Source organism: Rhopalosiphum maidis, chromosome 1 (genome assembly GCF_003676215.2).
Source record: "Rhopalosiphum maidis isolate BTI-1 chromosome 1, ASM367621v3, whole genome shotgun sequence".
NCBI lineage: Eukaryota > Metazoa > Arthropoda > Insecta > Hemiptera > Aphididae > Rhopalosiphum > Rhopalosiphum maidis.
The window spans coordinates 76,932,523-76,947,590 of NC_040877.1; the positions used below are offsets into that span (position 1 = coordinate 76,932,523).

The following is a 15,068-nucleotide window of genomic DNA, read 5'->3' on the forward strand; positions in this document are numbered from 1 at the left end:
CGTTCTCGCTACTGTACTGTCCGCCCCTCCTGTCTAGACGGGAACGACGCCGCCGCCGCCGCCGTCGTCCGCTGGCGTTGTGTGCGCGCGCGGTGGTGAACGCAGCATTCCGCGGCCACCAAGGACGGACCGACCGAGCACCGACCGACATTTTAAGTGAAGCCGCGTAAAAGTCGGAACTCTGCCCAATGTTTGTGCATCGATTGTATTGTCGAATGTTCAAGATGCCTGCATTTAAATAGTAAACAGTACTAAATAATAAGTAGTAGAAACGATATTATATTAAAACATTATAATAAATAATCATCTAACTATCCATAAGTCCAAAATCATAAATATAAATATAAATTATTTAACTTAAGTGTACAAAGTGTTAAATTTTCGTAATTACGTTTGAAAAGATTTTTTTTTTGTCGAACCGAATGAATGACGTACATTTGGTAATCTGTCCTCAAAGAAAGCGACGAAACAGCTTCCAATAAAATGGCCCTTGTCACCAATATTGACGGGCCAAATTTACTCGATGAAAGGTGCAGTAATCAATAAAAAAAAAGTCAATAAGATGCGCCCTTTAATCAGGGGAAACGATTTTTTTTTTACATATATATATATATTATTTATATTTATAATAATTTATTACTAATGAGCTTCGTATTCTTGGTTATAACTATACAGTATAACTACTTATCTGCAGTATCAGGAACAAAGTACCTATGTGTTTTTGGGTTTTGGATAATATGATGAAGTAATAACGTGTAAGTTTTTTTATTTTATCGACAAGGATATCTCATTGGTTTTGCGACGAAACGAAAATCGATTCCAAGCTTTTTAAAAACGGCCGAAGGTAAATAATCAAAAACCGATATACATTTCTGTAGTTTCTGGCTTCTTCGTCCATCGGTTTGCGCATCGATTGGACGCCGCCATCTTGTTTTTGTTTCTCAGTACGAGTTTACGGTATATACGTGTATCATATATATATATGTCATATATATATATGTCATATATATATATATATATATATATATGTGCGTGTGTATATTATATCCGTGTTCATCGTGTGTTGTGAAACTTTCCTAACCGCGCCCTCCCCCCACTGAGATAAAAAAAAAATGTTCACTCGGTCTCGGCCCGTTTCTCTCTTCCGCTTTGTTTCCAATTACGAATGGCGCGAGTTCTTCTCATACCTTTCTAATAATATTCCACTACTACTGCTACTACTACGCTATTTCATTGTTAATACTAATATTATTATTATTACTATTATTATTACTACTATTGTAATGATGATCGTAATTCTCCTTCTCTGTCACGCGCTCGCAACTACGGTCGTAGAGAGTGTGCACTATACATGTTACATAACACTGAGGTGTACCCTCTTTCTTCCCCAGTTAAATCGCGACAGACAGCTGCTCGCTGCTTCTATACCACCGGCGCGACGCCCCTACCGTAAAACATGGCAATTGCAGTAAAAATAATAATTTTCGTCTCTGGCCTGCCGCGCCGACTGGGGGCCCCCCAGCCCCGTTCACCCCATTCACGCGGAGATCTATTACGCCTTACGCACCGATATCGTCGGCCGTGTAATGTGTTGCGCGGCGTCCACGACGAACATCACGCCATATTCATTCGCGTACCTACTCTTCCCATTTAATATAATATTGATATTATGTTCGTACACGCTCATAATAATAATAAAAATTATTATTATTATTATCGTAACACATTAACATAATATATTATCTAGATTTGTTTTTCGTTAATTTTGTTACCGACAACCATCGATCGCAATCGTCGGTGTTATAATATTATTGTTGTTGTTGTTAAATAACAACGATGACGGTTTAATGTTATATATCGTAATAATAAATTGCATGGAGATCCCATTACAATAATATAATAATTGAATCACACATTTGATTATTAGATATACACACCATGGTACTAGACCAACAAATTGTTCTAAGGTATCAGTATAATAACATAATAACATCATAATAATTATTATAATGCAATATTAATAAATCGATAAAACTAAGTTGTATAAATAATAGATAATTTCTTAATATTCGCGTTACTGTATTATATTATACTACTTCGGCCGTACTCAAGAACCTACCTATTTCATTTGTTTTATTTTTATCTACTTTCACTCGCCCGACAATAATAGATTATTTCCGATAAAAAATTATTAAGTTTGTTTTTTATTAATGTAAAATCAATGCATGTGACTAAGGTATAGTAATGACTCACCGTGTCCTATATTTGATCAGATGATCTTCTGTTTCGTTTTGAAAGTACATATTATTTAGTTTATTTTATTTATTTGAATGCTTATTTTATTTATTATAGTTATGTAGTAGTTCGCTCATTAAATTATCGAAAAGTTTATCTTCAATAATATTTAATTGCAGTAGTGTTATATTTTCATTATATAGTACGAATTATGATCTTGACATATTTTATATTGTACATATTATACATTCTGATTTCTGTTTCATCGGAATTATATTCATTGAAATTTTTAAAGCAAAACTAGAATTTATTATAGCTGTTCTATTTCTTAAAATTCCCTGCGTACGCTAAACTGCCTACGTAAATAATATATCATACTTGGTCAAAGTGTACAGTGCATATTTTTTGTAAATACGTTAAAATGTAAGAACTTTAAAAGTCAATTTAATGGATTATTCAGTGCACATTGCACAGTGATTTGCGTTGTTGCCATTTTGTTGAACCTGCGTCGGTCATTAAATCATGATTTTCAGTATAATGCAGTAGGTATCTTAATGGATAAAAATTGGTCGATAGTCTTGCTAATATTGCGTATTAATATTATTACATTTTCTTATAAATATAAAAAAACATTATTATTAATTATATTTTATCTATCCATATTCCATTTTATTCGTTTAAAACTAGTTTTAGATATTTATTAATAAATAATAAATAATAATTAATATAGCAACATACGATGATTTCTATAAGTGTCTCACATTAGCAGGTGTATCTATTAACAATGATATTTGTATTATATAGTTTATTAAAAATACATAAATCATTTGTTTTTGAATGTTTATCGATTTATCCATATAATCGTATTTCATTTTTTTCAATATAATTGAAAAATGGAATGTATACCGTAGTAATTTTTTCTAATTTATTTTAATGTTTAATTCAATTTCGATAGTTTTGTTACTTATACTGGCTATACTATATAATACTATATTATATTTACTATGCAGAATTATATGTTGTCATAACATTTGTGTTTAAATTGAAACAATTAAAAACATCTCAAATGCAGTATGTTAATTTATTTATTTAATGAAATTAAAAAAATGTAATTAAATCATTGATCGGCAGAATCTTAAAATGGAAAAAGTTTTGCATGAGTAAGAATATATAATATAAACTTCGTCCAATTTTCAGCATTAGTTTATTATTTTTTTTAATCTTTAATTAACACTAGAGTAATTTGGTTATGTTTCAACCGATTTATGTAGATGTGGATTAAAATCTCTAGAATATTGATCTTATTTTCCATTGGTGTACACATATTTGATATATGCGAAAATGTAATATTGTAAACATATTTATACCCATTGTGTCAAGTACTATCCGAAATCATTTTAAACATACTATTATTTCCCATTTCTTTATGCGTAATATAGATAATCAAATATCGATTATACCTAATACCTCGATGTTTATTTTATAGATTTACATAATATGTAAAAAAAATCACTGTAGATATTTTCAGTTTACAATAGAAATGTTTAATTTTACGAATATGTTCATTCTACATGCTTATATTTAATTTCGCCATAATTAATATTAAATCAAAATTTTTGTATTACAATTAATAAAAAATACATTTAAAAAAAAGTACCTAATTAATATTATTTTTATCTATGACTTCAAATAAATTGTAAAAGGAATTTTTTGTTAATTCTTAATATTACAATATTACAATAGAATTAAATACTAAGAAGAAATTTGAATTTAAAATTACTTTAAATAATACAACGAAATTAACATTAAAAATAAACCTAATATTCCAAAGTATATTTATAGAGTATTACAAATATTAACAAAACTAAAAAGCTATTAATTAATTTATCTCATTTACTTACCTAAAATTGTATAGTTATTATAATCATCTTAATAATATAATCAAGTAGCCAACAATTAGGATTCCATCAATTTAATATTTAGTATTACCTACCTAATAGATATTTTGGCGGACAATTTATCTTTACTTAATTCTTAGAAAAAATTGAACTATAATTCTTTTGAAGATTATTATATAATGCTTTTATAATATTAATTTTATTAATTATTTCTAATAATTAATTTTAAACCTATTTCAATTAATAGTTTTATAGTTACATATTTATAAAACAATAACAAATAAATAAAAGCTAAACAATTTTTCTGTGTTCAGTAGATTTATATTGGTTATTTATAGTTGTATATGCACCTAATATACATTAATGTTTTGACTCAATATGTTCCTGATACTGTTTTTTTTTATTATTGTTAATATTGTTTATATAAATGTTTTAAATAAAAAACTATAATAAATACTACTAGTAAAAATTATAACTAAAATATTTTTAATTATTTTAGTAATGGTAATAGTTGCGAAAATGAGGTTGATGAAGACCTTGAGGATGGAGAGATTTTTGATGAAGAAGATGATACTGAAATGGGTGAATCAATTGAACAAAATACAGAGCTTAAAGCATCTAAAGAAAATCGTATTGCAGAGGGTGGAAAAGAAAAAGATTTTGAACCTCCATGGGAAATGGTAAGTAACAAAACAATGAAATAAACTATAATTAATTGTATATAAAGATTTAATTTCTTTTTTTGTATATGTTATTAGGAACAGAGACCTCAACAGTCGTCCCATCAACAAATGATACACACTCCTTTACATAAAAATTTTTCTGGATTTAATAATAGTAGACCCAGAGATAGATTCCCTAGAAATAAAGGGGCTTTAATGAAAAGAGATGTTAGCTATCAAATGGATGATGATAGGCCTAGACGTAAAAGACGAAGATTTGATCAGAATGATGAAAAAGAACAACCCATGTTGAGAAATAATCAAAATGTAAGCAACTGTGCTAATTAATGGCATCAAATTTTTGTATCTTAATTTTTTTTTTTATCATAGGGCTTATTTAATAGAAGAAAAAATAATGAGACACCAATGGAACCTATTGAGACTGGTAATGATGAAGAAATGTCATATGCAAGAGGAACCAATAGTCCTGACATATCTAATTTTGAGTCATTTCCTCAGGAATTTGGTAAATTATTTTGTTTAATTTTATACATCACATAATATGTTTAATTAGTTGTATTAGAATCCTCAAATAATTATTTCAAGATTTATTTAATTTTTATAATTTTTGATTAAAATAAAGATGTATTTTCATGACCGTACTATGTTAACCATAGATGACTATCATATTATTAATAACAATTAAAATTAATATGCAAATTTATACAACATTGTATAACTTAAGGATTAATTATTACATTCTAAAAAATTTTATTATATTTGTAAAAGTAAAATTTTGTGTGTATAATTGTTATTAATTTTATATTAATTTATGTTTTATATTACATTATTCAATATAAAATTTATATATTTTAATAGAAAATGAAGAAGAATTTCGTCCTTTGAATAACTTTGGCCGCAGAGGTAGAGGAAGACGAGGCGGTGGTGGCAACGATATGGATAGACGCAATAGAGGTATGCCTATGAAAAGACGAATGATTGCAGGTTCAGGCATGAAAAATAAACGATCTGAAGATGAAGAAAAAATTTGTCAATATTTTCTTCAAGGAAAATGTCTTAAAGTAAAATTTGATAAGAATTATATATTATAATTAGAAATTTTATTTATCTCATTAATATTTTATTTTATAGGAAAATAATTGTACTTATTCTCATCAACAACCAAATGGTCGAAAAATGGAACTGTGCAAATTTTATTTAATGGATTGTTGTAGTAAAGAGGATAGGTGTACATTTATGCATAGCGAGTTTCCTTGTAAATATTATCATACTGGTATGAAATGCTATTCAGGTGTAAATTGTCGGTTTAGCCATGCCAAACTCGACGAAGAACAAAAAAAAAAATTATTGAAGGTAATATATTAATATATAATTAATAATAACATTGATTTAAAACAAAGAACCTAATGAATTACCCAATAAAAAAATACTTATTAACACGTTAATATGTTTATATATTTTTAGTCTTTTGGAAAATTACGTTACGATCCACCAGAGTATGAAAATGAAAATGAAGATTTTAAGGTAATTTTTTTTTTAAATTTATATTTAATTTAATTTTTAATAACTTTGGGTTTCATCCTACATAAATTACTATTAAATTGATATTCTATTTTCAGAACAATTTTGAAGAAGAACCAAAACCACCACCAGTTACAGAAATTAATTTTGTATCTAAAAATGATAAGAGCAAAATTCCATCATTATTGGAGATGCAAATACCTGTACCTCCTGAATTAAAAAGCACTGACAAAAACACAGATGAAGATTTAGGTATAAAATAATTATTTTTTATGTATTTATTAAATATGTATAAAAACATTATATTTTTCTTCTAGAGGCTAATAATAATAACAATAACAGTAGTACACCAATGCCATCACCTTCTCGAGACGAGCCTATGGTTGATGACACTTTGTAAGTATAACTTAAAATTAAAAAAAATCTAAAGATAGTAGGTGTCAACAGTTAAATGGTATCAACCAATGGTACAATCAATAATAAATGAGTAGGATATGATTAATATAGGCTTAGTTTTCATCCTTTGTACCAGTGGCTTTACAAAGTTTTTTTTATATAAATTGTGAATAATGGTCATTGGATAATAATTTAAAATTTTCTACAATAAGTAGTTGAAAATATGACAGCAAATGTCTTTATTGGATTTTGAGTGGATGGGTTGGTAGAATAAAAGTTCTAAAATATTTCAAGTTCATTATACGTTAATAATATTAAGTAAATTCAATAAAAAATTGGTTCTACTCAAATAATCAGTTCAAAACAAATTAATTTCAAATTATATAGTTAGAGAGATAGATTATGAAATTCTTGCTAAACTATTAGACTTGACAATGTGTATTGTGAATGTTTTGATTAAATATTATTACCTTTAGCTATATAAAAATATAATCTGTGATTTTAGTGAAATTAATGATGTTGAACCAGTACCAAGTATGCTTCAAAATAATCGTCCAATATATAAACCTAGGAAATATCAGAAACACAAAGATAACAAAGAACGACAAAAACAAGAAAAGGAAATGAAGAAGAAACAAAGAGAAGAAAGACATGAAGAAAAAAGAATAGAAAAAAACCGACAACGTAAAGAAGACTTATCGATACAGACCAATGATCATCCTTTATTAGATGATCTAAGCGATGATGATGAATTTAATGGCAAGTAAAAATATAAAATAACTCATTATTATTTACTTAATACTTAATATACATCAAAGTGCTCTAAACATTTGTAGTTGACAGGCCAATTTATAAATTTATTAAAAAACTAAGGGCTGCCAAAAGAAAAAAAAAAACTTATTCATATTTTATTTTATAACAAACGTAATATATAATGCTCAACTTACCAAATCACATATTAATATTAATGATGAAATAATAATCATACAATTTAATATAATGATTAAGTTACTTCGATATATTTAGAATTTAGAATTGAGATAATTTATTAATGTGATAATTCACAATGTTATTTTAGAAGCCAATATGGTTTTTTAATTTTTAATTTTATTTAATTCATAATAGAAACTAAAATAATATTCTTAAGATTTTCTTCTAATTCATTGCACTTATAAATACTGAAATTTTTGATTATATGGACTACACATGTCTTCTGAGATGAGTAGGATAATCAATATTTATTTGTTAATTAAAAATGTATACTTTCATTATTTTAAATTGAAACAACTGTATGGTTTTATAATTTATTTTAAAATATATTTTAGATCTTGTTATTGATGAAGAAAAATTTCAAAGTGATGTAAAAGATCAATTGTTACCAAAAAAACAGAAAGAACTTTTAAAACGAATTCAAGTCCATCAAAAATATGTAAGTTTTTATGTATTCTTAAATATAAACTCTTGTATATACGATGAAATTTCTTAGATGAATAATAATTAAAGTTAAACAGTATTCAAATAATTAATTTAATAATAAAAATAATAAATTTAAAACTGAGATTAATTTTTTTTATGGTAATTGTTTATAGTATAATGAAACAGATATGAGTGAAGATCGTTATAGTCAAGAGGAACATTATTCGAGTGATGTTTCAGAAAATTCAGTTTCTACTCCTATAAATAATAAATTAAATAATTTACAAAATGAAGAAAAAGAACAGTCACCAATAAATTCTTCATCTAAGTCAAACTCATCAAAAGTTGAACAAGTATGTAATATTATTTAGAATAATTGTTTAAAAAGTTATAACCATTGTAACTTATTGATACTTATATTTGTGTAGCTATATTAGTTTCTTTGAGTACAACATTTAATTTATGAATTGTGGTATATAATATTTTATAATTTATATTTGAACAGGTTAATCTTGATAAAATTACTATAAGTGATGATATGGCTAAACTCCTGAATACCATAAAAGCGTGCGTAGATAAATCAACAATAGACCAACCTTCTCCATTTCATTTACCAGCATTGGAACAACCATATAATTTTGAAGAAACTATTCAAGAAAAGTATATTTTCATCACATCATTTTAATCAAAAAAAAATTTTAGTTCTGTATTAATACAATTTTTTTGTAATTGCAGAAAAAATATAATTGAAGAATCTCCTGCTAGCCCTACTGCTAACGATAGCTGTGCTGTGGAATTAGGAAAATCAGATGTAGATCTAAGACAACTGCCATTCCAATTTCCAGTAGCAGCAGCTACAGAGATAGATGCTTCTCTTGATAGTCATCCACCAATGAAATATCATATGTCTCCAGCCCAAGTTTCTGTACCCGACTATTCTAAAATTCCACCTACGGTAAATAAAATTAACATCATTTTAATTGAACTATTTTACCAAATTTGCATATTTTATATAGATGGGAATTGACGATCCACGACTTCGACGTAGCATAACAGCAGCAAGGGATCCAATGTTTATTCAAAATGCCCCTTCAACTGTTAGTGCAGTTACTGTTAGACCAGCAGCGGTGACCCAAAAAAGTGCTCCTCGTGATCCTAGAAAACCACAACAAGATGTTAACACTTGTGCATCAGCTATTCGTGCTCCACTTCTACCAACACCTAACCCACTACAACCACGCCCTATGGATAGTGATATGAGGCATATGCCACCACCTATAATGTGTCCACAAATGATGGCGGTACCAAATGATCCACGCAGGAAACCAATGGTTCCTGGAGATCCTAGGCAAAGACATCGTTTTGACGTGGACCAAAGAATAAATAATATAAATTATTTTTAATTTGATGATTATTTAATAATGGTTAAACTTTATCCTTCTTAAATTATCTATACTTGGACTATTGTTCAAAAAAATGTTAATATGATGTATTTATGTTGTATAATGTTGTATACACTTATGTAATTACTTATTAGTAAACAATTTAATAACAATGACTGATTTGTTTTTTGTAGTTGAAATCCTAATACTATTGTTATTAAGTTATTAAGACTATTACAAAAAAATTAGGTAAAATGTAATAGATTTTTAAAATTTTAATTTAGTGAAAATGTCTAATTATTTTAAGGGATAATTAATATTGATAAATATCAACGACATTACTATATTAGTTCATAATATAAATATAAGTGATTTATTTTGTAAGTTAAAATAGGATTTTATTTTTTAAGTTATGAAATAATATTTTTTTTTTTATGTACCCGAGTGCTTTATTTTATTATTGTTATATCATAGTTGAGTATTACAAAATAAGTAGAGCTAAATTACATAAATTTATGCTGTTATGTATATTTTGAGTTATGTAGCTTTAATTTTGTTATCTATTTTTGAAATATTTGCTTCATTATATATAATACGATACCTATTTATCTGTTGTACACGGTGATTAAAAGTATTAATACATTATATTTATGATATTGTATACAAATACATTTTTGTTTATTTATTACTGCTGTAATGTGTAAATGTATTATTTAATAAAAAAAAAAAAACACTATTGTAGTTAACAGCGGGATTGCAAATTGGGTAATTGAATGGACACTACCTCAAGGATTTTTAATAAGTGGTGACTACTGAATGTAGATTAATGCCAGTAACGGTGAATGAATAATAATTTAGTATCAACTAGTTTTATAAATATTTTTTACATGTAGTATTGGGTTCTAAGTCGGTGGGTGAAAAATTAGACTAGAATCTAAAAAATTTTAAATTTGCTATGCCACTGATATGTATACTTATATTCTACTATATGGATATATATGTAGTTGCCCCTCATTACCATGAATTTGACTAATTGACTGGACTAGTCACTAGTCTAAAAGTTTGGCAACTATTTGTAACCAATTAGTTTTCAAGATAACCCAATTTTAATTTCTGAGGCCTAACTCCATGCAGCCTAATTTCTGTGAGCAGTAATATACCTATTCTCTGATACACATACCAGTATACCACAAAGCAAATTCGAGTTCAACAGAATTGATTTTTTGTTATTATTTTGTGTATTTAAGTGGATTATAAAATTCGGAATTATTGGAGAATATTATCTTGTGCATCTAATGAGCTTTTATTATTGTATTAATTTTAAAATAAACTATGTACTTTATTACAATTTTAAAATGCTCATAAATTGCTATAATATGCTATTAAAATATTAATAAAAGTTTATATAAGATGCTTTAAATCAAAGATGACGAACCTATGACGTGTGCAACTGTTCAAATGAAAATTTAAACCAAGGATGTAGGCATTTTTTAAGTTAAAAAGCAGGGTCATCAAATTAGTTTACACGCAAATAAAATAAAATCCAACCAACATTTTTATTTGATACGCGGAGTAATTAAAGGTTCGCCATCCCTGCCTTAGATTTATATGATATTCTTACCTATAAATTGTATGATTAGTCCAAAGTCCAATGCACATTAATATTAAAGCTAATAAAACTAGATTGGTATTTAGTTTTACTGCAGTGCTGAACTTAAATTTGCAATGTTCTTGCATGAGTTAGGGAGGGAAATAAATATGTAAATGCATTTAATACCATTAGTGATGTAATTAGTATACATTTAATAGAATTGAAATCCCTGAGGCTGACCACGGAAGAGGTGATTAATGGCTACACATAATAGGAGATCTAAAAACAGTTAAAACCCTATAAGAGTGCAAGAATGGAAAGTAAAAGTTCAAGATCAGGTATCATGGAGCCATGGAGGGACAGTGGTGGTGACTGGTGAATGGTGATAGGCGATGGTGGAATAACTGGAATATATATAATATATTCCCCATGACATTTTTTTATCAATATTTATTATCTTATATACTTTTATTCAAGTTTTCCAAAATATTAAACTTGGCAAAATTATTAATGCACCACCATTTATTTCTAACTTGACCATCCACACAGATTTTGTCATCAAAATAATAGCTGAAAAAATTATTAGAGTTTTTTATAAACGTTTCTTTAATCGATTAGAAAACCATGAAAATCCTCTGATAAAAGACATACATATTTCATAATTCCCTGGAATTCCCCGTCACAAATTTAAAAAAAACATAGTATATACCTTCTAACGTATACGTCGGTAATCCTCTAATGCAAATCTCAAGCTAAGTGTCACTAATGGCAAATGGAATTAATGGAAGGCTCCTTGATCACGTAACTTCAATATTGTTTTTATCCCGTATCTCGTATATAGGTACTTATATTTGTACTTGGTTGTAAAAATTGGATATTTAATATAGTTTTTCAAATATATATATATATATATTATCATATAAAAATAAATCTACTGTTGGATGGAGCTCACCAATAAGCACATTTGAGGGAGGCTTGGGGGCTAAGCCCTCCAAAATGGTTTATATATATCCCCTTCCATCTTTATATATCTTAGAATCAAAGAGCATACACTATACACACAGTACACACATGCAAATTATAATAGGTCCCCAAATTTAAAACTCAAATTGCGCCTATGAGACATATCATATGCATTTGGAATTTACAAAACTAAATTTTTCACACATATTTTTTGAGTTTCAGGGTATATTTATAGCTTTGTTTTTAAACTCATAAATAGATTGTTATAGCGAACGAAAATCGAACATGTTTTTAATTTGTATTAAATGGGGATGCCATTAGTTACAGAAATAAAAGAGGTGTATATAAATAACATATACGAGTATACAGTGAAAATTCTTTATAACGAAAAAATCTATAAAAGACGTAATACGTAAATATTACATTATAATTTGGTTTGATTTATATTTTATAATAATTAATAACCTATTATATAATTTGTGTACCTTCTCTATTATGAAAATTCTATAATGAAAGAAATCTCTTAGTCCTTTCAAATTTATTATAAAGAGATTTCACTGTATTAATTAATGTATGTTTAACGTTTGTTGTTTATATATCTACTCAACGTCTCAACAACTACTATTATCGAATGATTTAGATGGAAATTTCGGGTATTGTTCTTGGAGGTATCAGGAAAGTTTAGAAAGTTAATTAAAATTATACTAAATACTATATCCAATCTTCCACAAGCATATGCCCATTTCGATCGAATTCGAAAAAGCGAGATACGTACATAGATTAGTTTGTAAGCTGAGATAGGTATCTACAATAAAACCCAGATACTCCCATAACACTGTATTTTTATTTGTTTATTTTTATAATTTTTGCTTGTAATTTGATGTTAAATTTTTGTACAACATTGAACATTTATAAAGTATAAATCGATTTGAATTTTAGTGGCTTTATCATACAATATACATAATATTTATGTCAATTCAGATTTTTGATTAACAAGGACTTGAAATTCGAGATAAAAACATAGAGACAAGAACATCATTTAAGTATCTTACATCTATAATAATGTTGATGTGCTGGAAATTGGAATGTTAATGATTTAAACAATGTTATCGACTTTAATTCAGATTGATTAAAAGTAATTGCATTAATAAGTGTAAATATTGTAATTATATTAAATTTGTTTTGTGATTAGTAGGGAATACGAGAAGTTATAGGACTTGCATATTTTTGTCTATGCCTTCTATTTATAGCTAGGTGAGCTATAAATTAGTTTCATAACCTAATAAGTTCATTTTTATTGTTTTTTTTTTGAATATTTTTACATATTTGGATACATTTTTTAAGAATAGCATATTAAACGTTTTTTTCGTGGGTAAAAATGCATATTTAGTTATTATCGTCTTATCGAAGATTATACTTAAATTAAATATTTTAATCAAATATTATAGTTAAATATTATACTTACACTGTCTAAAAATTTTATCATATTATACATTTATACACCATTTACTAGGTACCAAAAAGAAAAAAGAAAATAAACCAAATATTTAATGTTTTTAATGCAAATAATTTATGTTGTCAGTCATTAAGTTGATATATATGTAGTACGTAGTACATAATAATAAATAGTAATTTAATGATAAAAACGGGTGTTTTAGTCCAAACAAAATTATAAGTATGTAAAAACAACAATAACAATTGTATACAATTATTTTGACCAATCTGTGATTTGCAATTTTATTGGTCCTTTTTTGTGACATATTGTCATATGCGTTCAAGTATACAAATAAATATAAATCTTTAAAACATAAAATAGTAAATACGGCCAACGAGGAGGCATGGCTCTGTGTCCCTTCTGAATACGCCACTACGTGTATTTCACTTACTTAACATATGAATTTCGATGTTTAAGTGGAATAAAGATGCGTTTGTATTGTTTGTAATCCTTACAATCTAAGTCATTATATTTTTTATAAATTATGTAATATACTTAGTAATAAATTTGGAATTGGACTTCGCAAAAATTTTTGGTGTATTTGCCACATTTGTACATATTCACTGATGCATTTATATTTTATATGTTTTTAAAATTATTTTTAATTGTCACACATAAAATAATACAATACCTATATTGGCTATTGTTGACTGTAGATAAAAAAATGTATTAATAATATTATTGTGATTCATATTAATACAATTTACAGCTGAGCTGGATGAAAATGTGGAGATAAGCGAATTGAATAATGTTAAACAAGTCATTAAATTTCGATTCATCAGAAAGTTATTAAAATGTTATTATATCTAGGTGGGAAATTAATATTTTTCGATACTCATTATCTTAACGCTATAGCATTTATAATTATGTTTAAAATATAATAGTTACTATATAAGCTACTTCATACTTATTATAGTTTATTTTTTATTATTATTGATTTATGATAGCTATTAATATGAGCATATTATAATATATGCGGGTTTGAAATGTTTCTATTTGTATTTTTGTAATGTTTATCATTTTTGCTTTAGTGATTTTTTATTTTTGCAATTCGATACAATAACTTACATTCTTATTAATTTATTTTATAAAATATAAACTACCATTTATACAGACAACAGATGTTACAGATCGAAAAAAAATTAAATCACTGTTATACAACTACAGAATTTTTTCTTGTTATTATAAGTAAGAACAAGTCAGCGGATTGAATAAATGTTATAACTGTTTTATACGATTCACCTTTTAAAAAAAAGGTATATGGTAATTGGAGCACTAACAATTTACATTTATAATAGGTAGACCCGGAGATTGGGCCGCTATTAAATTTTATAGTAATAATTTTGTAATACGTCATAATATTATATAAATTGCTTTGTTTTATTGCAATTTCAATTAGAGGTTTATATTAAGATTAGAAATGTAGGAACAATAAAAACAAAAAAATGAACTTTAATTCGACAATATTTTATTCTTAATGAAATTAAG

The 15,068-nt window shown here is 26.7% G+C and overlaps 1 protein-coding gene across 5 annotated transcripts; it reads left to right on the forward strand.

Annotated features, from left to right (window-relative positions):
* Window positions 1-166: 166 nt before the first annotated feature.
* On the forward strand, window positions 167-9,698 carry LOC113556350. Of its 5 annotated transcripts, none has more exons than XM_026961226.2 (15): window positions 167-530; window positions 4,633-4,813; window positions 4,892-5,122; window positions 5,186-5,321; window positions 5,675-5,877; window positions 5,948-6,169; window positions 6,281-6,340; window positions 6,436-6,589; window positions 6,655-6,733; window positions 7,239-7,492; window positions 8,059-8,162; window positions 8,323-8,502; window positions 8,655-8,809; window positions 8,885-9,104; window positions 9,166-9,698. In XM_026961226.2, the coding sequence occupies exons 1-15, from the start codon at window positions 484-486 to the stop codon at window positions 9,550-9,552; spliced, it is 2,613 nt and encodes an 870-aa protein (XP_026817027.1). In that variant the 5' UTR covers window positions 167-483; the 3' UTR covers window positions 9,553-9,698. The 5 variants fall into 5 exon arrangements, with proteins under 5 accessions (XP_026817027.1, XP_026817025.1, XP_026817030.1 ...); XM_026961224.1 differs by having other exon boundaries at window positions 189-241; window positions 9,166-9,552; XM_026961229.1 differs by lacking the exon at window positions 167-530 and adding an exon at window positions 656-844.
* Window positions 9,699-15,068: the final 5,370 nt, after the last annotated feature.